At 37.8% G+C, this 26,567-nt stretch overlaps 2 protein-coding genes across 2 annotated transcripts; both read left to right on the top strand.

Moving 5' to 3' along the window:
* The first annotated feature begins 4,351 nt into the window (after positions 1 to 4,351).
* On the top strand, positions 4,352 to 8,596 carry LOC128634052 (gastrula zinc finger protein XlCGF7.1-like). The gene is made up of 3 exons (XM_053683977.1): positions 4,352 to 4,801; positions 4,892 to 4,986; positions 7,118 to 8,596. Exons 2-3 carry the CDS (start codon positions 4,918 to 4,920, stop codon positions 7,802 to 7,804), a joined length of 756 nt encoding a protein of 251 aa, XP_053539952.1. The 5' UTR covers positions 4,352 to 4,801; positions 4,892 to 4,917; the 3' UTR covers positions 7,805 to 8,596.
* Positions 8,597 to 9,038: 442 nt separating this feature from the next.
* On the top strand, positions 9,039 to 25,717 carry LOC108272998 (zinc finger protein 420). Its single transcript, XM_053684212.1, has 11 exons — positions 9,039 to 9,281; positions 9,397 to 9,547; positions 9,690 to 9,830; positions 10,598 to 10,869; positions 11,145 to 11,212; positions 11,345 to 11,535; positions 13,306 to 14,234; positions 18,119 to 18,124; positions 19,964 to 20,123; positions 20,265 to 20,372; positions 21,348 to 25,717. The coding sequence occupies exons 1-11, from the start codon at positions 9,186 to 9,188 to the stop codon at positions 22,469 to 22,471; spliced, it is 3,246 nt and encodes a 1,081-aa protein (XP_053540187.1). The 5' UTR covers positions 9,039 to 9,185; the 3' UTR covers positions 22,472 to 25,717.
* Positions 25,718 to 26,567: the final 850 nt, after the last annotated feature.

Raw genomic sequence — 26,567 nt, 5'->3', positions numbered from 1 at the left:
TTGCTACGCAGAGCTTCTGAGAGCCAAGGACTAGAGGGTGATGTGCGAGCAGGTCTGGAGGTTAGGGGGCATATGCTGTCAAGAGAAGATGTTAGAGTGGAACATAGCATGTTGGTTGCGGTGTTTAAGTCAAGTGAGGAAACGTGGCTTTCGGAGGGAAGTAAGGTTGTGACAACGGAGGAGAAATGTGAGGGGGAAAGGGAGCAAAGATTGCAACGAAAAGAGATAGAGGGAGGAGACATTGATGGTGGTGAGGGGAGAGAAATAGAGAACTGGATAAAGAAATGGAGGTGTGGAGAGGAGTAATGAGAAGATTATGTGTGGCGCAATTACGTGTGAGGATGAGGTCAAATAGATTTCATCAATAGATTTCGAATGATGCTATTAGGTGCTGTGCTAAAGTCTTAGATTCTAGTATAACAGACTAAATATTTATAATATCAAAGAATAAATCTGATGCACCACCTCATAGCATTGCCATATTCTTAGGTTTAATTCAGACTATAGGTTTCTAATAGTTTCTAGTATTTAAATATGGAGACAGAGATGAGGAAAACACTGACTTTGTTTACATGGACAGCTATAATCTAATTATTGACCTTATTCTGAATAAGATGGTATTCTGATTAAGGTGTTTACATGAGTTGCTTTTAGAATACTCCTTTCATGTTACCGTTTTCCATGTTATAGAACATAGATCGATTACAGTCACACGTCATTACGTCCCCGCACCACGCCGTCCAGCGTTCCCTCCAGAATTTCACATATCAACATGCAGTTCATCTTCGTTATGGTACCGTATACAGTTTTGGGTGTTTCATTTTTAATTTTACGTAAGCTTCAAATACAGTTAATTATTTGTCATAACGACTGCTTGAAGCCACGGGTGCATCCGAAAATGCATACTTGCCTACTATATAGAAGCTGAAATACGTGTATTTCTCCTACTATATAGTAGGTAAGTACGTGGTTTCGGACGCAGCCGTGCTCTCTTGTTTGTCGTCAAAGGGTTGAGCACTGCCGTGTGTGTACGTGTCCTGTCGCACAATGTGGTGAAAATTCCCACATGGCGTTAATACTTTGATTAAGGTGTGTACATGTCTGTAACGCATGTAGATAATGCACCTAAAACAGGAATACGCCACATGTCTTAATTCGATTTGTGTTTACTTTGAGTATGACTTTAGTCGGATTAAGGTAATCAATAATCTCTGTTTACATGCTAGTTCCTTAATCAGAGTATTGTCTTAATCGGGTTAATATCGGATTATTGTTGTCCATGTAAACGTACTAAGTGATCCTGTGTTGCCATGTTCAATATTCAGCAAATATGATCAAGAGACTGGATTGATCTTCACATAATCTCTTTATTGTTGACTGAGTGTCTTTAGATATATCAGAAATATCAAAATGTGCCATCAGCCATTGTGATACCATCTTGTGCTCTGGCATTCATTGTATGATCCTGATTTGCCCCCCCCCCCCCCCCCCCCTTCTCCCCTCTGTCTGTGATTGTTTTGATGGGTAATATGTATGGTGTTGTTGTGCTTATGTTTTCTACACACCCATTATGGAAATAAATTTCCTCTTTGAGATCAAATAAAATTATCTATCTACAATGGGGAAAATAAATATTGGACGCACCAACTTTTTTTCCCCAGTAAATATACTTGCAATGAGGCTATTCACATGAAATTGTCACCAGACATCAGTATTAACTCAAGAAATCGGGAAATATAAAGAATTCACAACATTAAAGTCCATAAATACAGTTCTGTGTTATAAAGCAGAATGACACGGGAAAATAGTATTGAACACACTAACTAAAATGTATTTAATACTCTGTGGAGAAGCCTTTGTAATGACAGCTTGAAGACGCTTCCTGTATGAAGAAATTAATCAGCCGCAGTATTCAGGTGTGATTTTGGTCTGTTCTTCTAAACATATTGTCTTTTAAATCTTGTTCAATTGGATTTGAGTCAGGTAACTGACTGGGTCGTTCTAACACCTTGATTTTTTTTCTCTGAAACCAATTGAGAGTTTACTCTGCTGTATGCTTTGGATCGTTGTCCTGCTGGAAGCTCCACCCACGTCTCATCTTCATCCTCCTGGTAGATGGCATCAGATTCTTCTCAAGAATCTTCCACTAAAGGGCTCCATTCATCGTTCCTTCAATTATGTGAAGTCTGCCAGTACCGTGTGATGATGGTGTGCAGTATGACAGCCAAAAAGTTCAATTTTGCTCTCGTCTGACCAGACTACACTCTCCCAGTATTTCATAGGCTTGTCCAAATGAGTTGTAGCAAACTTTAAACGAGCTTCGATATGCCTTTTCTTTAGTAATGGAGTCTTGCGGGGTGAGCGTGATCAGTGCCTGCCTATTGTTTTCTCTGTGCCGATGGCACCTGCTGCCTCCAAGTGTTTCTGGAGCTCTTTCTGAGTGGTCCTTGGCTTGTGGGCTACTCTTCTGACTATTCTTCTGACTCCCTGGTCAGAAATCTTGTGAGGAGCTCCTGTGCATGGCCGGTTGATGACGGAGTGATGTTGCTTCCACTTGTGGATAATGTCCTCAATGGTGCTTACTGGAGGATTCAAAAGTTCTGAAATACGTCTGTATCCGATTCCATTGATATGTTTTGCAACAATAAGGTTGTGAAGGTCTTGGGAGAGCTCTTTGCTTTTACCCATCATGAGATGTTTCTTGTGTGATACCTTGGTAATGAAAAGCAGTTTTATGGACCATCAATTTACTAACCCAGCTGATATTAATTTGCACAGATAGGGGGTATAATTACTTACGGATTTCAGCTGGTTCCTTGCCTTACCTTGCCTTACCTTGTCTTGGAGACCTACTTTTTCTTAGCGTGTTCAATACTATTTTCCTGTATCATTCCACTTTATTACACATAACGACTTTATATTTCTGGATTTCTTGAGTTAATACTGATGTCTGGGTACCTTACCCAGAATTTTTTTTTTCAAACTGATCTATGATCGGTTTAATGCCACGTATGTTCTCCACATCTCCACAGACAAAACTGAGTAATGAGCTAAATCATATAGTTTCAGAGAGGCAGTGCCTGTGTTTTCTGGTTACTTGACAATATGCTTACTTATTTTTTCTTGCTATTATGTATTATTTTATATTTTATTTATTTTAAAAGAAAATAGAGAGGCTGGTATGAGAGAAATTGTAAATGGCCTCTATAACATAAGTGATAACCATAATGTACAACCCCAATTCCAAAAAAGTTGGGACGCTGTGTAAAAAGTAAATAAAAACAGAATGCAGTGATTTCCAAATCTCCCATATGTTAAACCCATATGTTATTCACAATACAACATAGAAAACATATCAAATGTTTAAACTGAGTAAATGTACAATTTTAAGGAGGAAAAAAGGTAATTTTGAATTTGATGTCTTCAACACATCAACATAAAAGTTGGGACAGGGTCAACCAAAACTGGAAAAGTAAGTGTTAGTAAAAAAGAAACAGCTGGAGGTTAATTGTGAAAAGGTCAGTAACATGATTGGGTATAAAAAGAGGATCTTAGAGAGGAAGAGTCTTTCACGATTAAAGACGGGCCGAAGTTCACCAATCTGAGAAAAAAAACTGTAAAATTTGTGGGAAATTTTCAGAATAATGTTCCTTAACATAAGATTGCGACAATCATGAATATCTCAACCTTCGTTTGGGACACCACAATCACACAACCTGCAGGAACACAAAGACACTCGTCACTCTGAGTTTATAAACATTTACATTTTCTAAGTCTTTATAAAACTTTTGGTGGTCAGTGAAACAAGAAGTCTAGAAGAGGAATAGATTAGAAATCGTCTCTGTGTGTGTGTGTGTTTACATTAGATGAATCATATCATACAGTGGGGATCCACTGTAATCTCCTCTCATACACACCTATTGATCCTGTTCTTTACTTCTGCTCTATGTTACTATATGAATGAATTTGAGTCAACTGGTTTACTCAGACATTCTTTATGTATGACAAAATGTAAAATAATACGGGACAATTTTAGGACGTTGAAGAAGTCGAGGAAAATTGCTTAAATTTAATACTGCTTTTGCAACCCTGTTTATGGCAGCTAGAGAGAGAACTACTGAAAAATATTTACCAACAGAATAAATCATACCACACATTATGATTTAAAAAATTGATTTATTTACATTTAATTACATTTTTTACTTTTTCATTTTTATTGTTTATTTTTTGTTATACTGTTCATGTGCTCTGCTTTCTAAAGACCTTTACATGTACTGCCTTATTGTGTTTTTCCTTTAATTAAATAACAAACAAACAAACAAATAAATAAATAAATATTTTAAAAAAATTAAAAAGTGTTTAAAATACATTTGTAGCCGGAAGAGTTCGTCTCCCGTATTTTTTTATTTTTATTTTTATTATTATTTTTTTTTTTGGAGCTGAGAGGCTTCAGAAAACATGACGTCATGTCCTGCAAGGGAACATAGTGAGCATCGATGCTCCCTGGTTTTTGTTGTGCATTGTGGGATTTTTTAGGGAGCGAATGTTCCAGTGCACTGGAAGAATTTTGCGATTGAGACAGACCTTAATATGGCCGACTCCCTGATCAGTGTCCTGAACTACTGAACTAGTTCTGTTTGAGAAAAAGAGTGAAGATGATGAAGTTGAACGCATCCCGTCGTCATCGATGACGTCATTACAGGAAACCAACGCACGCTTGTTTGCGGAAGTTGATGTGAAAGAGCGCTTCCTTCTCCACACGCGCTTCGGATCTCTGATACTCTGCGTAACATCACTAAAGGTGAGTTCATCTGAAACTTACCACCTGAGCTGCTCGGTTAACAGGTTAGTGGAGATTCTGGAGTCATGAATCTCTGTATTTTTCTTCCAGTGTCCTGATTCTTTACACCTCTTATAATGAAATCAGAGTCCAGACGCCGCTCTTTAGGAAAATCTCCACAGACTCCTGCTGCTACTGGCTCAAAGGTAAAGTTTAGTCATGTGTCTGATTTCACTTTTAGCTTTTAAACTCTGAGAACTTATTTATAATTAAGTAACCATTACAACACTATATACAACAAGCAGAAGACTTCAGGTCAGGACTCACACTTTATGTGGTCTTCAGATTATTAATAAAGGAACTGATTTCATTGCATGTTTCTGTTGTAAATTCTGAAACAATTAGCAGATTAGCAAACCAAAATACAAGTCTGCTAACTGTTAGCTAGATAAATAAAATTCATTAGGTGGAAATGTGTAAGACTTGTTAGATAGTGTCGTGGAATCTTCTTCAGCAAAAAGCTCTATAAAAGTCTCTGGGTCTTGATGTGAAAAGATAGACTTTATTATTCACACTACAAAGCCACGCTGGTCTGCAGATCAACTCCCTTACTTATCCTCAATACATGCTTTTATACAATTCTAAAACACTCATCTCATCAGGTGAGGTTTTTCCTCTTGTTATTTATTCAGACTTTGCCTGTGCACTACCATTAACTCTAAGGCTTCGTCCTCCGTCCTTACATTGTTTTTTATGGTGGCATGGTACAGCCAGCTCTCTTTTTAAATAAAGATTACATTCTAAAAAGATTACATATGTTCCAAGCATGAACAGGTACCAGTATACTGATTAACATTTGGTTATACTCTTTAAGCACAAGTTTTAGTGGATTAAATCATTTCTTTGATTAGAACTTGTTGACACTCTTTCACACCTTTTATTTTGGTTAAACATGAGTGAGTTCTACTCTGTTTGATTAAAATATTCCATAGTAGATTTGGGTGAATCTGGGGTGTTGTTATGGTTTTATTCAGAAGACTTTGTGTTTTTTTTGTTGTTGTTTTTTTTTTTGTTGTTTTTTTTGAACAGAAGATTGGTGCACATTCAAAATTAATGTTTATAGTTTAGTAGAAATTCACAAAAATATACAATATTGTTCAAAAGTTTGGTGTCAGTGTTTTGTTTCAGAAACATCTATAAAATGATTGTAATACGATTTTAGTGTTATAGATTTAGGTTTCTGAATAATTATCCACGACAGTGTTAGGTGATATGACATTTCACTGTGATGAACAGAAGTTTGTAGTCTGTTCTCTGAGAGCTCCAGAGCCACAGTGCTGTACACTTTCTGCCACTTTTGGGTGATATCCATATTTTCAGGTCTTTTCTCTTCATAATGATGAGCCAAAAAAGAATGCTGCTTAATGGTTGCTGTATATTCCAGTCCATTTTTACTTCCACAGACAAAAACTAAAGAATAATGTGTGAGCCAGCAGTGTGACGTCATCACAACATGCATTCAGTCAAACCCCTCTTCGATTCATGTGTGCCGAACATGAGTACAGCTAAAAGGTCTCATTTACCAACAAACATCCCTGCGAAAGACTGTGCTAAACAATTTCACCAATTATCCAGTTATCCGCAAAAGAAGCACAAAAACTGCAGGTTGCAAGTTTTGAAAAAAGCCTCAGAAAAATCAAGCATTTTTGGCTGCAACAGTTACAAAAAACTCAACAAAAGCCTGTACAGACTTATATTACACAAGCCTTGCGACCACCATACAAGTCCCCAAATTTTAAGAAGCATGCATGTGGCATGAGCTATAACTTCACACCTGAATGATAGTCAGATTATTTTTTTATAACAGAGAATGTGTGTTGATTACAATAACACTGTAATCCATTGTATTTGGAAACAAAATATTTCATGTAGATTTTACTGAGTCTTAACAAATTCAGTGATTCTGCTTGAAAAAACGTTGATGCCCACAGCAAGGTAATATTTGTATGGCTAGTGTCTGAATTTTATAAACATGTATAAAGATCTACATGAACTATTTCTGTATGATTAGTGATGAGAAATGATGTGTGAATTTGGTCAAATGTCTTGTTCATCTTGGCTTTCAAAATCGATCAGTCACAGTGGTTTTGGCATTAGTAAAATTGGGCTGCAATCAATGGAATTACAAAGCTGATACAGCTGTTAAAAGTGGGTGATTGGGTGGTCGAGCTGTATTACTGTATTGTAGGAGATGTTTCCATAAACAATTCCATATGCACATGGGGACAAAATCTAAAATTATTTAAGCATCTGAAATATTTTTATTATGTTTTCCAGATGTACCACTGCTCAGACTGTGGGAATAGTTTTACCCAATTATATACTCTCCAAGAACACCAGCGTATCCACACAGGAGAGAGGCCATATCACTGCTCACAGTGTGGGAAGAGTTTTACTTGCCAGACTCATTTCCGACAACACGAGTGCGTTCACACAGGAGAGAAGCTGTATTACTGCGCACACTGTAAGAAGAATTTTACCCGACCATGTACTCTCCAAAAACATCAGCGTATCCACAATGGTGTAAGGCCATATCACTGTGGACAGTGTGGGAAGAGTTTTAGTCAAAAGAGTAATCTTCAGACACATGAGCGCATTCACACGGGAGAGAAGCCGCATTACTGCTCACAGTGCGGGAAGAGTTTTACCCAACTATCTACTCTCCAAAAACACCAGCGTATCCACACAGGTGTAAGACCGTATCACTGTGGACAGTGTGGGAAAAGTTTTACTCAAGAGAATAATCTTCAGACCCACCAGCGCATTCACACAGGAGAGAAGCCGTATCGATGTGGGCAGTGTGGGAAAAGTTTTCGTGACCAGAGTGCCCTCTTCAGCCACCAGCAGAGTCATACAGGACAGAAGCTGTACCTCTGCGGACAATGTGGACGGAGCTATACTCATGCAAGAACATTAAGTACACACAAGTGCGCTAACATAAAGCCATCAGATCTTGATGTGTGAATTTGTCAAATTAAGATGCATGTTAATACATGATACATTTTTTTGAAGGGAAGTGAAGACACTTTTGGCCATAAAACTATTATATTCTCTGATGGAACGGCATCCAAGCCATGGTGCCTTGAGCCCAGTGTTCCTGATATAGTTTTCAGATTTACTGCAACCCTGACCAGGAAAACACACTGTAAGATCAATGAATGGATTTTTGTTGTACAGGTGCTTCTCAAAATATTAGAATATCGACGAAAGGTTGATTTCCTTGAGCTGTAAGCCGTGGTCATCAAGATTAAAACAAAACAACAACAAAAAGGCTTGAAATATTTCACTTTGTGTAATGACTCTAGAATATATGAAAGTACCACTTTTTAAATTAAATTATGGGAAAAATGAACTTTTCCACTATATTCTAATATTTTGCAATGCATATATATGTTTCTTTAAGAAGTAAGGTAATCTTTGTATAATCTGCAGAATTTTTACTGCAGGATCACCATCACAATCGTGGATATACAGTGAATGGAGCATTGAGAGAGTACATTACCAGGGGTCTGGGTTTGATGACCTCTTCACTTTGGTAAATCTCATGTTTAATAAAGAATCAAATTTATACTTTCCTTATTAATCAATAAAAATTCTCCATAATGCAAATCATAAACAGGTTTTCTCAACAGGTTTTAAAATGTGAAATATTACATATTTAAATCTTCAGATGCTTTGCTTTAACAGTCACAGGTAAGCTCATGCATATTCATCATCTTTAATGTTTTTCCAACTTGAATAAAGTTTACATCAGTAGATTTGGAATGATGCTATTATTCTAAATGCTGGGCAAAAGTCCACCAGAAGGATTCTAGTATAACAGACTAAACATTTCAGATATCTCAGAATAAACCTGGCACACCTCACAGCCTTTTGAACCAATAGACCACTTTTGGGAGGATTTTGGGAGATTCACAGCATGAAAGTGCACCTGAAAAATCTGCATGTCGACATGGACCAGAATCTGAAAGGAATGTTTCCAACATCTTACAGAATCCATGCCGTGATGAATTGAGGCTGGTCTGAGAGCAAAGGGAGGCCCTAACCAGTAATTAGTGTACTACAGTCGTTGGTTTCTGAGTGATGATTACAGAATCCTCCAGCAGGGGTCAGTGTGCAGGTCCGCTGTATAATCCATAGAAGAAGAGGAGCTGCTGTTTATCCGGTAGAACAGCTAGTTCACTCTGCTGCTAATCACCTCTACAGGAACATGTTTCTGGAAGGAATTTACATATGATCGAGTTTTACATCATCAAAAAACTGGTTATAGTGTATGGGTTTAAGGTGTTCTGCTTCAAAACTTCATTCTGCTTTTAAGACCAAGGTGACTTAAAATGAAGTTTACATGTATAGCAATAGTGTTTATCTGCTAAACATTAGAGAGACTGTTATCAATTATTCCTCAACCCTTCCTTCCCTACTGGCGACCAGTCACTTGCAGGTCTTGAGCTTTAAATATAATTTTACAAGGATTGAAAAAGAAAAGACTGGCAAACCAACTTTCAGAAAAAATATCAAGTCTGATATAGTATTGTGTTTGTTTGTTTTTTCATTAGCTTTGTGAAGATATGCAGACAGAAACTTGTATGAGTTCAGGTGGAGGGACATCAGACTCTGTAGGACACATCAGCCCTGAGGACCAACAGAATGGAGAATTCCAGAAGAAACCTATTAAAGAGGAAGAACCTGAAGATGAAGAATATTTCTGTAAGACGAGAGTTCAGTATGGAGCTAAAATAACACTGTCATTGATAATTCTACCAAACTATATTGTTCTAATTAGGCCTAATCTCAGATAGGTCTCATAATTTGTTTTGTATTTTTCATCTTTTTTTTTTATAACAAATAGTGCAACTAAATTTAACTGATGGAACTTTAGATGGAGGTACGTCAACCTTTTTGGGACACTTCACCCCTGTGGACAAACAGAAAGAAGGATTTCAGGAGACGCATCTAAAACAGGAAGAACCTGAAGATGATGACTACCTCTGTAAGGCTACCAAAGAGAGTCTGGTTTGGAGTTAATTAACACTATCACTGATAACTTGTTAGTCTGTGCTGAATTTTCACTGAAATTTGTTTGCTAAATATTTTACTTGAGTATTTTTTTTAAGGTTGGGAGCATTGCTCATGTTGGTGATACCAGGATTTGAACTCCGTCTTTTACAGTAGATAAGAGCTTAGCGAATCTAAACACTCAAACACTTTTATATCCTTAGGGTTGTTCAATTAAGTGCATGTTAAAAATTTCTAATATGATTAACATCCTGGTACCGAGATTTATAAAACATTGATTTTATACCACAGCCATTTCTCTGTTGATGTCGATGTATGTTTAAATGATTCATCTCTGGTTACTTAGGATAAAATATCCTGGTAATTTTTGGTAGAATTTATAACGACAACAATTTTCAGAAACATGACTGGACTACTAGCCACAGAAAAACTTAGAAATAAGGAACGTGACAATTAATCATACTTCTAATGCACCTGGAAATTCAGAGCACATTTTTTTATGACTGAGACTTACAAAATGTTACCCCACAACCATTTCGGTCTTGATAATGGTCAAGGTTTAACCACCTGGTAGAGGCAATCAATCCTTCTACTAGGCCGAATTCATGAATAATTTTCATAGAAACCTTAGAAATAAGTGGTGTGGGAATATATTTTTTTAAAAATGTATGTCATCAAAGCTAACAAAACTCACTGCACCTGAAAATTCTATTTATTTAACTATTATGTCTTTATTTGCAGACTGTGAGGACTGCAGCTCATTCTTCATCAACAAGTGTGAGATTCATGGACTGGCTGTCTTCATCTCTGATAGCCATGTTTCCATGGGGGTTCCAGACCGAGCCAGACAAACCCTTCCACCTGGCCTGGAAGTGCAGAAATCTGATATTCCCGGGGCAGGCCTGGGAGTGATTAATAAGGGAGAGATTGTTCCAGTAGGTTCCCACTTTGGCCCCTATCAAGGAGACTTGGTAGACCAAGAGGAAGCCATGAACAGTGACTACTCTTGGGTGGTGAGTTAGGTTCTGAAAAATACATGTCTTATTTGCCATCTTTTATTGGTTTAATACAATAACCCTCATAATAATATAAACCTTTACATTTGCCACCTCTGCCAAGACAAACGATTGTATATGTTCTAATGTATGAAGGGATATTGATTCCTATTTCAAATGTAGAAGCAATGCAAATATTTTTTTTTTCATTACAGATGAAAAACAGACCTTATTTTCTTTTAGGAGATCTGTATCAGTTGCATTAATGGATAATTGTATAATTTGTTTTGCAGATCTGCAAACATGGCCAGTGTGAGGAATACATCGATGCCAAGAGAGAGATATGTGCAAACTGGATGAGGTGAGGTATATTTCACTAAAAAAAAAAAAAAAAAAACACTTTGGATTTCACTTTGTGATTAATTCATTTTCCATTTTTTCCCCTCTCACCATGGATTTGTCACTTGTTTTTATATATTTGTCTTAAATATAGATATGTGAATTGTGCTCGTAATGATGAAGAGCAGAATCTTGTGGCATTCCAGTATCGAGGGCAGATTTTTTACCGTTGCTGTCAACCTATCGAACCAGGACAGGAGCTCTTGGTGTGGTATGAAGAGAAATACGCTAAGGATCTCAGCATTGCATTTGAATACATCTGGAACAAAAAGTGCTCCAATATCGGTATTGCCCACACTTTGATATTTTATAATGTCTATTTACTTTAGATGGTTTTTTTTTTTTGTTTTATTACACATGTTTTGAATGGTCAGCTAGATCATTACCTGATAGAGCTGGTAAGGTGAGAACAGAGAAACGCAAAACTACGTATTTGAGGGTTTTCTCAAATAGGGACTGAGTATGATTGAATTAGAATTCTTGTTTCATTTCTATCATCACAAGAGGTGGTAGTCACCACACTGAATATTGTTCAAGGTCACACAGTGATGTGTCATCTGAAACCTACATTAGTGTAAGTATTCTGCTCAAACAAAAAACAATTTGGTTTACTTAATCTCAAGTGACCCTGACTGACCGGTCATCTCAGTATCATTCAGTATTATTTTAGTGTTATTGCTACAAAGTTGCATTTTTGTGGTATCTACCCAAAGCTCTGTTGAACAGCATGCAGTATTTACGGAAACATTGAAACCATGGTAACTGTGTAGTCATGTGGCGAGTCTTTGGTGCCGGGCCACCATCACGCACAAGTTCTGGGCTGTTACCCAATGAAATGGACACTGTTAATCCTATAGAGTTTCTACAGACACCTTGTTTCTCCCTCAGATCTCCAGTCATACAGATGATGAGCTGTTGTATATGGTAATAAATACAAATAGCTGCCCAAACTATTAGCATTTGCCTGATTCTCAGCAAGTATTATGCTTATTTGTAACCCCTTTCCTTGCATAGTGACATCTTACAGATCACCTGAAATATCTCATGGACTGCATGATGTATGTGAATTACAGACCACATTATTTAAGATTATAGACTACCTGAATTGGCTTATAGACCACTTTCAGTAGCTCTTTGTCAACAGTGCCACTGAGGAAGTAGACTTTATTCTTAAGTGTGTTTCTGTATTGTTCAAAAAGATGGTGAGATGAAGTATTAGAGCACCTGTGACACTTCCTTCAGTCCTACTTACTTACCTCGGCTGAGAGTTCAGGTGGCAGCTATGCCACCATGAAAGTATCTTTCTTTAGGGTATAGCCTTTGGGGGGTATTTCAGCATAGTTTGCATTAAGGGGGGCTTTAGTGGGAATTTGCCCCACTGCTGGTGGACCAATTTGTTACTTCTAGGATGTAGTTGTAAGGCCATCTACACCCAAATTGTTATAGCTGGGAGAGAACTAAGAGGAGAATGATTGCAATGGAATTGTGTACTTTCCATTGCAGATAAGTTAAGAATACTGTTTGGAGTCTTATTACGCCTGGCATTTTTGGGGGCAGCTGTGGCTCAGGTGGTGGAGCGGGTTGTCCACAAATTGTAGGGTTGGCGGTTCAGTTCCTGGCCTACATGTCTCTACATGCCGAAGTGTCCTTGGGCAAGACGCGGAACCCCAAGTTGTTCCAGAATGCAAGTTAGCGCCTTGCACGGCAGCTCTGCTGCCCTTGGTGTGTGTGTGTGTGTGTGTGTGTGTGTGTGTGTGTGTGTGTGTGTGTGAATGGGTGAATGAGAAACAGTGTAAAGCGCTTTGTAGAACCGCTACGTTTAAAAAAAAAAAAAAAAAAAAAAAAAATGCTATATAAGTGCAGACCATTTATAATTTTCAACCCCAAGTTCAGACCTAGATGGCTGCCATAGAGCATGATCTTGTTATTGCAGTATTTGTGCAAATTATTCTCTTCAGTATGTTATGTTTCTGTCTTAACAATTGTTCATTTTGGTACAGTCAATTTTTTGCAAGTCCCTATGTTTTTCTGACCCCCCTCTCTTTTTCTGCTCAGAAATGAAAGGCCCAATGATGGAAGCTGTCTCCTGCTCCTTCTGTCCACTGTCCTATACATCTCAAATTTACCTTTACAAACACATCAGACGATTGCACTGTAAAGAATATGAGAGACTGCTGCAACACAATATTAACTGTGAAAAAATTATACCCACAAGAAGCACCTGTAGTCAGCAAAAGTTCCCTGAGACTCTTCAAACTAACACCACTCCTGGGAAAATGCAGAAAGGAACTGATCACACCTCAAATTGCAAGGAAAGTTTTGCTCAACACCTCAAACTGCCCCGGCACATTCACCCGAGAGAGAAGCCATTTTACTGCTCGCATTGTGGAAAGAATTTTACTAGGAAGGATAATCTCCAAACGCATATGCGCATTCACACGGGTCAGGTGTTCTACTGCTCACAGTGTGGAAAGAGTTTTATCCGAGAGAGTCATCTTCAACTACACGAGCGCATTCACACAGGAGAGAAGCCATATCAGTGCTCAGAGTGTGGGAAGAGTTTTAATCAAATGAGCGCTTTTAAAAGACACCAGCGCACTCACACAGGAGAGAAGCCGTATCAGTGCTCGCAATGTGGGAAGAGTTTTAGTCAGCTGGGTAATCTCCAAACACACCAGCGCATTCATACAGGAGAGAAGCCATTTCATTGCACAGAGTGTGGGAAGAGTTTTAGTCTACTCAATACTCTCCAGTTACACCAGCGAATTCACACAGGAGAGAAACCATATTACTGCTCAGACTGTGGGAGGAGTTTTAATCAAGTCAGTGCTTATAAACGACACCACCGCATTCACACAAGAGAGAAGTCCTATCACTGCTCTCATTGCGGGAAGGGTTTTAGTGACGGAGGTAAATTCAAGGGACATCAGTACATTCACACAGATGAGAGGCTTACGATGATGGATGCTTTGCAAACATACCAGTGAAGCCATAGGAAGATACATGGCAGTGCCAGATGTAAAACACTTCTCCATAAATGCTGGCCATTTGTGAGTACATCACTGATGGAATGTGCCAGGTGTGAACCAGTAGTGATGCAAATACAAGAATCACAGGTGTGTGTTATTGAAGTGTGTATATATGTGTGTATTCTGTTTAATCTGGTGGTCTGACCTCCTGTTTTAATTTTCAGTCTCCCCTCATAAGTAAGAACATAAATAATTTTCCAGAGTCAGATTGATAACATTATTAGTGTCTGCCACGTCACGCTATAAACTAAAGAAAGTAGAGACAGCTAGCTATACCTATAAATAAACAAAAAAATTCTGTAATGAATGAATAAACAAAATAGGCTCCAGGTTTCCCCTTGACCCTGAAAAGGATAAAGCGGTATAGAAGATGGATGGATGGATGAATAAACAAAGCATTATTTTTAATTTATTATTATTATTTTAAACTATTTTTTTCTTTTTTTTACCATCTATCCATCCATCCATTTTCTATACCGCTTATCCTTCAGGGTCGTGGGGAAACCTCGAGCCTATCCCAGGGAGCATGGGGCACAAGGCGGGTTACACCCTGGACGGGGTGCTGATCCATCGCAGGGTGGAACTACTACATTTATGTTTGACATGCTGTCAGCCATTTTTCCATTATTGGCAGTTGGTTACAAGATTCGGCTCTTTTGAGAACTATCCCAAACATCATATGGAGCCGCTGTGCTTTCTGGTAGGACAAAAATACATTCGCAAAGAGATTACTGTCCAATGAATGTTGAGGGACTTTCTGTCCATATACTTACTGACTGAGAATCCGTGCGTACAGACGAGGACCAAATGACGTGTTAAAAGGCAGTTGTCAAATGAACCCTTGTCTTTGCTCCCATTACAATCAGTGTACTGATGTATCTGTCTTATGGTATCTGGCTTCATTTGAAACTGCATCAGTGGAGTTCTATCATAGCTGCATCTGTGGGTTTCAATGGAGAATTTCATGCAGACTGCACTGTCCACTGAGGGGGAAAAAAGGTTTGCATTAAATGAATGAGTAGTGCAGAGAGATTTTTCATAATTTGATTTTTTTAAATTATTTAATTTTTTGAAAAGTTATTATTAATAATAATATCTACCATTTTTAAACATTTAATTGCAGAATTTTAATGGAATTTATGGGGAAGTGTGCCTGTGGTGTGAACATGGCCAGAGAACTGCCAAGAAATTGTTATAGTAATAATAATAGTAATAATTCTGGCAAATTTGGTGCTATTAATTTTTGTGGCTTATAATTATACCATGCTGATTATGGATTTGGAAAGGTTTTCTTTAACCTTATGCAAGGTACCAGGTTACTCCGTTTGGCCGGATAATGGTGTTGAATATTTATATTTATTTTCTTATGTAAAATTACCAGTGTTTTCTATCAGAAAATATTATGGGAGTGTTTGTATTTTTTTCCCCCTAGGGGCTCTTAAGAGACCCACAGCAAAATATGGCTGACATACAATCTTCAGGGCCCTTAATTATAATATAATTAAGTCAGGGAATTGCTCCAAGGACATTTTACTGATGCAAGCTCAAGTCAAACAGGTGCTATAGCACACCACATACTGGTAATATGTTGGTTATTCTCCTGGATGCATCCCTTCATTCATCAGCATGAGGCTAGATTCACAAAAAATTTTAGCCAACCAATCACCCCAGCTATGTGTGGTCTGTTGAGGATGCTTTGGCTGAACTGCCAAACTGATATGGGTTATTATTCTGCATCTGGACCCCAAATGCCTCAGAATTTGGCCCACAAGTGGTCTGACCAATTTTTCTGTGCATTTCCCCCTCTAAAACAGATACTTTCCACTGTGTAAGATTTCAGTAGCTAGACCAGAGAATTACTTGTGGCCTCAAGATGGCAAGGCATGTATTCCAGACTATGGAATGAAAGGGAGATATATGAATAATGTTATTTAGGAGAGAGGTGTAGTTATAAGTGTGGTCTTTCTTGCACACTAATGTTCTTTTCGAATTCCACATGTTCTCTCCCAATTTAAGGTGCAATAGAGCCACCTACCGAACTGGAGTGGAGACTAGGAAATGTTCTGTTTGTTATACTGAATTTCTTATAAATAATGTTTTAGGTAACAATGCAATTTTAAATATATTATAAATATTTTTGTGAACTGTGCTTATCCGAGAATTGTATCCAAGTAAGTCCTTTCATCCATTAGCTTTCAGTGCATTTATTAAATCTTCCCCATCTGTGCTATATGCTTTACTGTGTAATAGTACATGTCCTACTGTCTCCCGACATTCACAGTGTGGGAAGAGCCCTGTAGCCTACCATGTTTCTTCCTGATGATTCCTCTGGTAATGACACATTTCACCCCTCCTCATGCCACACTATTAAAACTCTTAACATGTTGAGCAGCTGAGGAGTTTAGCAGATATTTTTGGATGATGAATGCTTTATTACAATGAATGTGCCATGCATATGCAGTGATGCATGTTGGTAAGAGATGAATAATATCATCTAATGGAATGGATTAACCAGGGGGACGTCCCTACAACTGACCGTTTCACACTCCTGCAAGTTTGTACAACAACCAACAGCACACCTTTGGACTAAGAGCAGTGTGAAACTTGTAGAATGTGGGTGTATGTATAAAAAAAGAAAAAGTGCTGTAATTTCTGCATGGTAAAAAAATAAAATGTATTTTTAAAAATATCCTTTATTAAAATCTGAGAATGTGTTTTACTTTAACCATGTGAATTGTTTGAGTACATATGCAAAACTGTGGAGTGCAGAGGAAAATATAAATATATGCCTTTGTTCAGGACATTATGGAGGACAGTGTTGTTAGAAGACAGTTAAATAGCAAAAATAAGTAGTTGTATTATCTGAAGTGTTTGTGCTAATATTGTATTATGATTTCATCTTTGGCCATTTAACACTGTAACTACAACCGCAATTCCAAAAAAGTTGGGACAGTATGGAAAATGCTGATAAAAACAAAGAGGAGTGATTTGCAAATCATTGCATTCTGTTTTTAAGTTACATTTTACACAAAGTCCCAACTTTTTTGGAATTGAGATTGTAAATGTACTTTGACTTGTATTCAAACAAAAAAACGTATTAAAACATAATCCTAATGTTTTACTTAATCAACTGAATAGTTTTTTGTTTGTTTGTTTGTTTGTTTGTTTGTTTGTTTAAGATAAACGTTTATTTTGAAATTGATCCATGCAAAACGTTCCAAAAAATTTGGGACAGGGGCAATTTAGGGCTAATAGCAACATTTCTAATTTACTTTGTTGAGCTGTTTCTTCTGCCCAGTGTTTAAGATGTTTTTCTTTTTGTGTTTTAATAATCTGATTTGTTTTGTCTGGTGTTTGGCTGGACATGTTTTGGACTGTAAAGTCAGTTCTAAGACCAGCTTGCTGAGGAGTCTTCTCTCTTTGGGTTAGCTTTTGGTATCTCAATACTTTGTGATGGAAGGTCCCTGTTTGACAATTTTTAGGTGGGCGTGGAGTTTAATGGCTCTTTTTTATTTTAATTATTATCGAGTACAGTCCTAATTCCGCTCTGCAGAATTCTCATTATTTGAAAGAGTTTTTCGTTGACACTTGTTTCCAAGTTTACTTTCAGTTTCTCGTCGTTATCTGAGTGGTGATTACACAACCGTCCAGCAGGGGGCGGTGTGCACGTCCGCTGTAAAATCAGTAGAAGAAGACGAGCTGATGTTTTCACGATAAGGTAGTTAGCTCATCCTGCTAATCAGCCCAACATAATTAAAGGAAGGAATTTACATGTGATCGAGAAAAAACAACATATTTTTTCTTAATTTAAGGTATTTAATCTCCGTTCTGTTTTTAAGACCAAGGTGAGTTAAACTGAAGCTTGTTTGCTGAGCTACACGGCTAACAGTGGCTGTATAATGGACAATATCTAAAATATGCAAACCTCAACATTAAAATCATTGTTTAGCTCAGCTTAAGACACATTTCCTCCTGACGACTTTAAAATAAGTTCTTTGGTTTACTTTGTAGTTATCAGTGTGTTGAATAATCCACAGGAACACTACACCCTTTTTCTTACCCTTTAAAGGAAAACTCCACCATATTAAATATGTTTTTGAAATATTTATAACATGATAATTTGTGGGATGGTGCTACATTTTCGTTATTTCCATGAGATAACGGATGTGTCCCTCACTAACGTCACAGGAGGGACAAATTTATCTCTAGTGCAATTACAAATAAGTGTAATGAAGGGGGGGGGGGGGGGGGTTAACAGTCATAATAAATATAAAATGAAAACAGTGAGTGTTCAATGTTCAGCAACTTTCGCTGTTTTCTCACTCACAATTTCCCATCAATGTTCAGTGACATACAAATTAAAAGTCCAGTGTAGAATTTAGATATGGTAAAATGACACTTTCTTAATCCCAGGTGGACAATTGCAGAATTAGTGCAAATGTTGGACTCGAAGTTTAAAACTACACTGCAGGTATATGATGTGTTTAAGCTGATTTACAGCAGGCTTGGCTTGGCTAGTTAGTCAGATTCACTGTAAAAACAGTAATATAGTTACAATAAATTGGTAGTAGTAAAATGGTTGGGTCTTCAGATGTTTCTTGAAGGTTCCTGACACATCTTGGTTATAGTAGGGAATTTGGTCGTCTTAGAGCTCAGGCTGGAATCATAAGCAATTTCTGGGGGAAAATGTTTATACACTGAAGACGTTTGGGTTTAAGATCAAAAGATGAATATGATATGACAGATCAAAATTTCAGCTTTCATTTCTTCATATTTACATCTAAATGTGTTAAACATCTTACAACATGGCACCTTTTGTTTGAGCCCACCCTTTTTTTGTATCAAGTGATCAAAAATATTGGAACCTATTGATAACTGATGGGTGTTTCTTGCTGTCCAACTGTGCCCTGTTAAATTGATTGTTTAAAGAATTTATAGCTCTGAATATCTACTCTTGGTTTAAGTCATAGGTTTCATCTGTGAAGACTACATTTGTTGTTAAAAAGGACAATCCAACATGTATAGCAGAGGGCTATAGGAGAAAGGCACATCATTCTGAAGATGAGAAAAGAGGGAAATTGAATCAGAGGCATTGCACAAACATTGGGTGTAGCCAATACAAAAATTTGGAATGTCCTGAAAAAGAAAGAAACCACTGGCGTACTAAGCAACAGACACAGAATGGGTCGGCCAGGGAGAACAAGAACAGCTGATGACAGAAACATTGTGAGAGCTGTGAAGAAAAATGCCAAAAAATAACAGTTACATCACCAACAACCTACACAGGGCAGAGGTGAAGGTATCACAAAAAGAAGAATTCAACAGTTTGGTGATGTTAGTGGGTCACAGGCTTGATGCAGTTATTGCAAGCAAGGGATATTTAACCAAATATTAAGTGTTATTTTTCATGACTACATGTTCCTAAACCTTTGCTTATGTAAAAAAAAATAATAATTGGGTGGTCTGCCACCAAAAATTCCAAGTTATTTACCACATCTAGACGTAAATATAAAAAAAAATTAAAGCTGAAATTCTGATCTAGCAACTCATATTAATCTTTTGATCTCAAACCCAAATGTATTCAGTGTATAGCAAAAACACTAGAATTGGCCTTGCTGTCCCAATTCTTTTAGAGGTGACTATCTATCATTTATGCCAAATATATATTGTTCTTTGATTAATAGCTTTGTGAGTGTGTGCATACAGAGGCTTGTATAATTGCAGGTGATAGCATATCAAGCTTTGCAAAGCACATCAACCCTGTGGACCAAATGAATGGAGGACTCCAGAAGAAGCCTCTAAAGGAGGAAGAACCTGAAAATGATGAATACCTCTGTAAGACAAGTATGGGTCTAAATATTACTTTCAATAATAATTTGACATCTGACTAGGAATTTCAGTCACAAAGCAGTCGGTTATTTTTGTGTTGTGTATTTTGTACTTGCTTGAGAATTCTGTACTCAAATTTAAATTACGGAACTTCAGATGGTGGCACATCGGTTTCTGTGGTTCACGGCACTCCTATGGAACAGCAGAATGGAGAATTCCAGAAGACGCTTATAAAAGAGGAAGGACCTGATGATGATTATCTGTGTAAGACACCAGGGCACACTCTAGTGTCCAGTTTATGTTCAAACTAGGTGTTAATTTGTGTGGAACTCCCTTTTGATTGAAATGTGCTGTATTTAAATGGGCAGAGGTCATCCCAATGTGAAGTCATGTCTTCATGTCTGTGTGATTTATATCTCTTAACATTGTCATACGTATGTTCCTTGACATTACCTGAAAATTGGCCAAGTGATTACCAAGATTAGCAGATGTGTTGGGTGCTATCTCCACTCTAACACTATGCATTTGTCTCTGATAATCTATAGTGACGGGTAGCAGAGGACGTTTAGGAATATCCCTAGGCATAAATATGCTTTCTCAAACCTCCTGCCTTAAATCAGGCTTTAAAGGATTGAGGTCTAATTATGATTGGAAATTCACCAAGAACATATATGATCACCATTATGATCAAGGAAGGATTCTGGCATGGTTGGGATCCAGTCTAATGCCACATTTCCATAACAGATCACTTTTCCTTTGGGTGCCCGGGCTCCCTGCAGTGCTACTCTAGTACTTGACCTGTCTGGGCAAAGAGAGATGGATGGGAGGAAGGGATAGAAAGGAATGGAAAGGGGCACAAGACTTTTGAATTGGTTTTGGGGAGAAATGAAGAGAAAGTAAGAGTAAGGGTAAGTCACATGTCCCTAGATATACCAAATGGTTATTCTCTGAAAGCTATATGTCTTTCACGTACAGCTCACCTCATCAAGGGAGGGTGACGCCATGGTGGTATATCAATATCCTTTCGGCATCGTTGGTTGGATAGCTAGGAAACAAGGTGGCATTTGTTTGAATGGCAAAGTTGTCCATTCTTTTTATTCTAAAACGTCCTGAAGAAAAGCATTAACTGTGTGAGTTTTTTTTGTCATTTCAATGACAGTTCCAAGAATTAGAAAAGAAGGAATAAAAATATTCTAGGTAATAACGGTTAAACAAATTGATTGTGTCCTCTCTTTCTAGACTGTGAGGTCTGCAAATCCTTCTGTATTAACCAGTGTGAAGTTCATGGTCCTCAGCTCAAATCACACCATATAGAAGAGAAGCCATATAACTGCTCACACTGTGGGAAGAGCTTTTCTACACGGAGGGATGTGAAGGTCCATGAGCGCATTCACACAGGAGAGAAGCTGTATCACTGCTCACAGTGTGGGAAGAGGTTTGTCCACCAAAGTAGTCTGAGATCACATAAGCGCATTCACACCGGAGAAAAGCCGTATCAGTGCTCACATTGTGGGAAGAGTTTTGGTCATAAAGACACGCTCAAGAAACACCTGCACGTTCACACAGGAGAAAAGCCGTATCAGTGCTCACAGTGTGGGAAGAGTTTTAGCGACAGAGGGACTTTCCGATCACACCAATACATCCACACAGGAGAGAAACCGTATGAATGCACAGAGTGCGGTAAGATTTTTACTCGCCAAAGTTCTCTCCAACAACACCAGCGCGTTCACACAGGAGAGAAGCCGTATTACTGCTCAAAGTGTGGGAAAAGTTTTAGTCAACATGGTACCCTCCAGCAGCACCAGCACACTCACACAGAAGAGAAACCATATCAGTGCTCACAATGTCGGAAAAGCTTTAACAGGCAGAGAAATCTCCAATCGCATATGCGCATTCACACGGGAGAGAAGCCATATCGCTGCTCGCAGTGTGGGAAGAGTTTTAGTCACCATTGTACTCTAAAACGACACCAGCGCATTCACTCAGGAGAGAAGCCGTATCGGTGTTCACACTGCGGGAAAAGTTTTACTCAACACGGTACTCTACAATCACATACAAGCATTCACACAGGAGAAAAGCTCCATCACTGTTCACAGTGTGGCAAAACATTTAACCGACAGAGTTCCCTCCAAATACACCAGCGCATTCACACGGGAGAGAAGCCTTATCAGTGCTCGCAATGCGGGAAGAGTTTTAATCAAAATGGCACTCTCAAACAACACCTGCGCATTCACACTGGAGAGAGGCCGTATTACTGCTCACAGTGTGGGAAGACTTTTAGTCAGCAGAGTACGCTCCACCAACACCAGCGCATTCACACTAAGAAGAACCTATATCAGGATACGGCATGGGAAGGGCTTTAATGAAGCGTGCCCTTCAACAACATTAGCACGTTCAAACAGGAGAAGTCGTCGTTTCACTGCTCAGATGTAAATGCTCCTAATTAACTTGGGGTGTGATATTGTTTTGATATTGTCTTAAACATACAGCTGTGTGTCATCAGCATAGCAGTGGAAGCTAAGATAAAGACCATTTTGTCTGGGCTTGGGACCGGCACTAAGAGTGCACTAGCTTGTGCAACCCAGTGCCTGGGTTTGGTGCCCAGCATGGGGCTCAAACCTACGATCCTGAGATTAAGAGATGTATAATTATATAAAATTAATTTATTATATTAATATCCATATTTTAAAAAAAACCAAAAAAAACAAAAAACACTTGTTCTAGAACAGGCCTTTGTGGAACAACAAAGTTTACCATACTAACTTATTTTACTTACCGCTAGCAAGGCATGCAGAATGTGGTCATCCAGCAGAAGATGCTTTTCTTGTCATCCCTTAAGTAGTATTTTAGAGAACAGTAAAAATGCTAGATGTTTTTAAACCCAGATTTAAAATTTTCTTGTTTAACTTGCCATATTCATCGTTTTTTATTCTTTTATCTCATCTTAAATATACTTTTCATTGATTCTAAATAATTTGCATAGATTTATAATGAATTCATGTTACTTCATCTCAAACCCAGAGGCTTGATTGGCATTCTTTCCTTGGGCCCATGTGGTTGTGTTCTTTTTTAGGATGTTACGGCAGTCTAGGTTGGACTGCAACATGAATGAGAGACTGGATCCCTCTGTCGTCAGATGCAAACACTGAACACTCAATATCAACTGTCAGTGAGATTTTATTGACAAAGGTGTACTCTCACTTTCAATTGCAACCGTGGGATGGGACGTGCTTCACGGACGAGTATACGCCAAAATAATTTTTTGGATAACTCCTTTTAAAAATCACAAAATAAGGTTTTCTCTAAGTAATTTAAAAGAAAAACTAGTCCTTCAGAAAGACTGCAAGCTACTGCAACAGGTCTACTCAAGAGAAGAGAGGCTATTTGGTTTGACACTTCTGGTGACATCTGAAAGGTGACAGTTTCCCACACTGCGACAGAACAAAGTGGTAAATGATAGCTCTGGTGAGAAAATTTGATAGACAACTTGGTGTAAAAGTGTGGAATGTCTTAGTATGCTGCCAATAATCACACTGGACCCAGGGTTTAATATTTTATTGGGTTTGACAAGTCAGAAAATCCAAACGAGGCAGAGAAACATCTTACTGCTAAATGTGCCCCAAGGTTCAGTTCACCTGGCCAGCCTGGGGTTACATCAGACCAGCTTCATAAGACACTGGTGTGGTGTAAGTATTTTATTGTCCAGCAGATGTGAGAATAGAGTTGTGAGTCGAGTGTTACTATTTCAGACGCTTTGTTCTGCAAATCACTGAATAAGTGCATTTTAATCAGCTCCCTAGGTCGTGAATCAGTACATGGTGTACAAGAGTTCGGGCACTGGTAAGGACTCTGGCTCACTACACATTGGTGTAGACACTGATGACTCAATTTCCTACAACATGACTATGTATTCACTTTGTAAAACTTCACCACTTGCATTTATCAACAGTAAGCAGGACTCATATTTTTCTGACATGTCATGTAAATTTAGCTTGATCACACGTGTTTCAATCATGGTACGTCAAGCAGGATCTTAGGCAAATAGTGTATTTTTTTAAAAAAACAATTAAAACACTTAAGCCGTTAGAAACCGTATACAGCATGTCAAATTGTTAAAAAAAATTGCTAATTTGAGAGATACAACAACAATAACAAGCTATTAACATTTGTAGACAAAGTTGGCTTATGTTCGTCCACCTTTTTTTTTTCTTTTCCGAGCTGAGAGACTTCAGAAAACATGACGTCATTTCCAGTAAGGGAACATAGTGAGCATCGATGCTCCCTGGTTTTTGCAGTGCATTGTGGGATTTTTTAGGGATCGAATGTTTCAGTGCACTTGAAGGATTTTGCGATTGAGACACAAAATGGCCGACTCCCTGATCAGTGTCCTGAACTACTGGACTAGGGAGCTGGTTGAGACACACCCTAAGAGAATACTTCAATTCAATTACAACAATACGATTTGAATTTAGAACATGAATAAAGTCATTTGTTGACGCTGATGTTTGGCATCTCCAAACAATCAATCAAACAGACAATCAAGAATATAGACCTACCCATTGCAACAAAGCCCTCATCTGTTTACATCTGGAGTTTTCTGTGTTGATTGTGATTAACTGACAATGAGAAAAAAAGACTATGAGAGAGCTGATTGGTCAGTTTGTTTAGTCGACTGTGTTCACCTGATTAGCTGTATGACTCATTATAATACAATCACGAAAAATAATTAAGTATCAACTAGTTTTTATCTCAGTTCCGAGCCAATGGATCGATCAACTCGAAAACTAAAAACCATCATCTACCACAAAAAAAGCTTGATTTATTGCCACGAGAGCACACACCACTGCACTAACAGACACAAACAACAAACTGAAGTTTACCTCAGAGTGAGGATCCAGGATACCTAAGCACTTATTAAGTAGTTTACATATTAGCCAGCATGCTAGCTAGCATTAGATATCTCATGCAATGATTGTTTATTCCAAAATACCTTCCCCCCGCTAGTTTCAATTTAAAAGAGAGGGAGAGAGAGAAACTTAAAGAAATAGATTTACTTTACAAATATTCAGAAGCATTAATAACTTTCCTCAGATGTAAGGTGTAATCTGATGTAAAATACCTATAAGTATTTTAAACTGTATTGTTGTGACACAAGCTGGCTCTCTTGCTTTCTTTCTCGATTTACTCCTTATACTGTGGATGAAGTGGTAGAGTGTGGAGTTAATAATTATTTTCTATTAGTGCATCTAGAATGAAATCAAAACCAGACAAGGTTCCTTCAGGCAAAACTCCACAGACTCCTGCTGCTCCAACACGGGTAAACTTAGTGGTGAGATTGTTTCACACATTTTTAAACAGTGATTTATTTTACTACAGTCATTTTCATGACATGAAACTACTACAAACTAGTCTAAAAAATATTGTGGTTTCATGGTATCAGTCGATCATTTATCAACAGTACACAACTTGGTGTAGAACGTTAAGGAAACATTTCTTTTTGCATATCCTATACAGAAAATAAAATAAAATAAAAAAAGATTGAATGAAATTCCTTAATTGTTCTTATTTCTGAAGTATTAATTAAAAGGGATACATTTTCCCAAACTTGTCATTGGTGTTAATGCCCATATTTATTTATTTATTTGTTTGTTTGCTGGGTTATTTTTGTTTGTTTGTTTAGCATATTAGACCAAAATACACACATTTAAATGCTCTTAGGACAAACAAACCCAAATGGACATGGACGATTTTCTCTGACCTCAATCCTATATTTTTTAAATTCTGGATTTATAATATAGGGCTAATGTAACATTTTATTCTGTCAGTGACATCCTTATCTGTAATCTAAGTGACTTAAAACCAGAGGAATATTCCCTGCACTGGCTTACAAGTCTTCTAGTAGGAAGAGTGAAATAAAAAATTTTGACACAGCTTTTCAAAAAGTCAGGAAGTGTATTTGAAAGGACAAATCTGTGTGTAAATGCAGAAGCGGTAGATGTACGAGTGGCATATCTTATGTACATCCAAAAGATAAAAAAGCCACGTTTTATGTCAGAATGTGAGAGGCAAAATTTCCCTGTTTGTCTGATTTCCAAGTCAAATTGTAAAAGCACATTGAGGCGCTTTGTTTCCCTTAAAACTTTCTGCCTTTGTGATTCTCCTCCTTATCATGGCCTGTGTCTCAAATCAAAAACTTTTACATTTACATAACTGTTTGATTTTAACACCCATTAAACTGTTTGTACTTAAATTTAAATTATTGATCTCCAGATGGAGGAACATCGGTCATTGTGGATCACATCACTTTTATGGAACAGCACAAGGAAGGATTGCAGAAAAGGCTTCTAAAAAATGGAAGAACCTGAAGATGAAGGATACCGCTGTAATACAAATATGCGTATTTCATGTTCAGGAATACACTTAGTGGTTAGCACATTTGCATGGAGTTTGCATGTTCTA

Source organism: Ictalurus punctatus, chromosome 12 (assembly GCF_001660625.3).
Source record: "Ictalurus punctatus breed USDA103 chromosome 12, Coco_2.0, whole genome shotgun sequence".
Lineage (NCBI taxonomy): Eukaryota > Metazoa > Chordata > Actinopteri > Siluriformes > Ictaluridae > Ictalurus > Ictalurus punctatus.
Note: the sequence above shows the minus strand (reverse complement) of the source record. Positions and strands in the feature narration are given on the sequence as shown.

Excerpts from the sequence above, each read along its gene's own strand:
- LOC128634052 (XM_053683977.1), top strand. The coding sequence starts at position 4,918 with ATGAAATCAGAGTCCAGACGCCGCTCTTTAGGAAAATCTCCACAGACT. Across the intron at positions 4,987-7,117 it reads CTGCTGCTACTGGCTCAAAG|ATGTACCACTGCTCAGACTG; the intron begins GTAAAGTTTAGT and ends TATGTTTTCCAG.
- LOC108272998 (XM_053684212.1), top strand. The coding sequence starts at position 9,186 with ATGTATAGCAATAGTGTTTATCTGCTAAACATTAGAGAGACTGTTATC. Across the intron at positions 9,282-9,396 it reads TGGCGACCAGTCACTTGCAG|CTTTGTGAAGATATGCAGAC; the intron begins GTCTTGAGCTTT and ends TTTTTTCATTAG. Across the intron at positions 11,536-13,305 it reads CAAAAAGTGCTCCAATATCG|AAATGAAAGGCCCAATGATG; the intron begins GTATTGCCCACA and ends TTTTCTGCTCAG.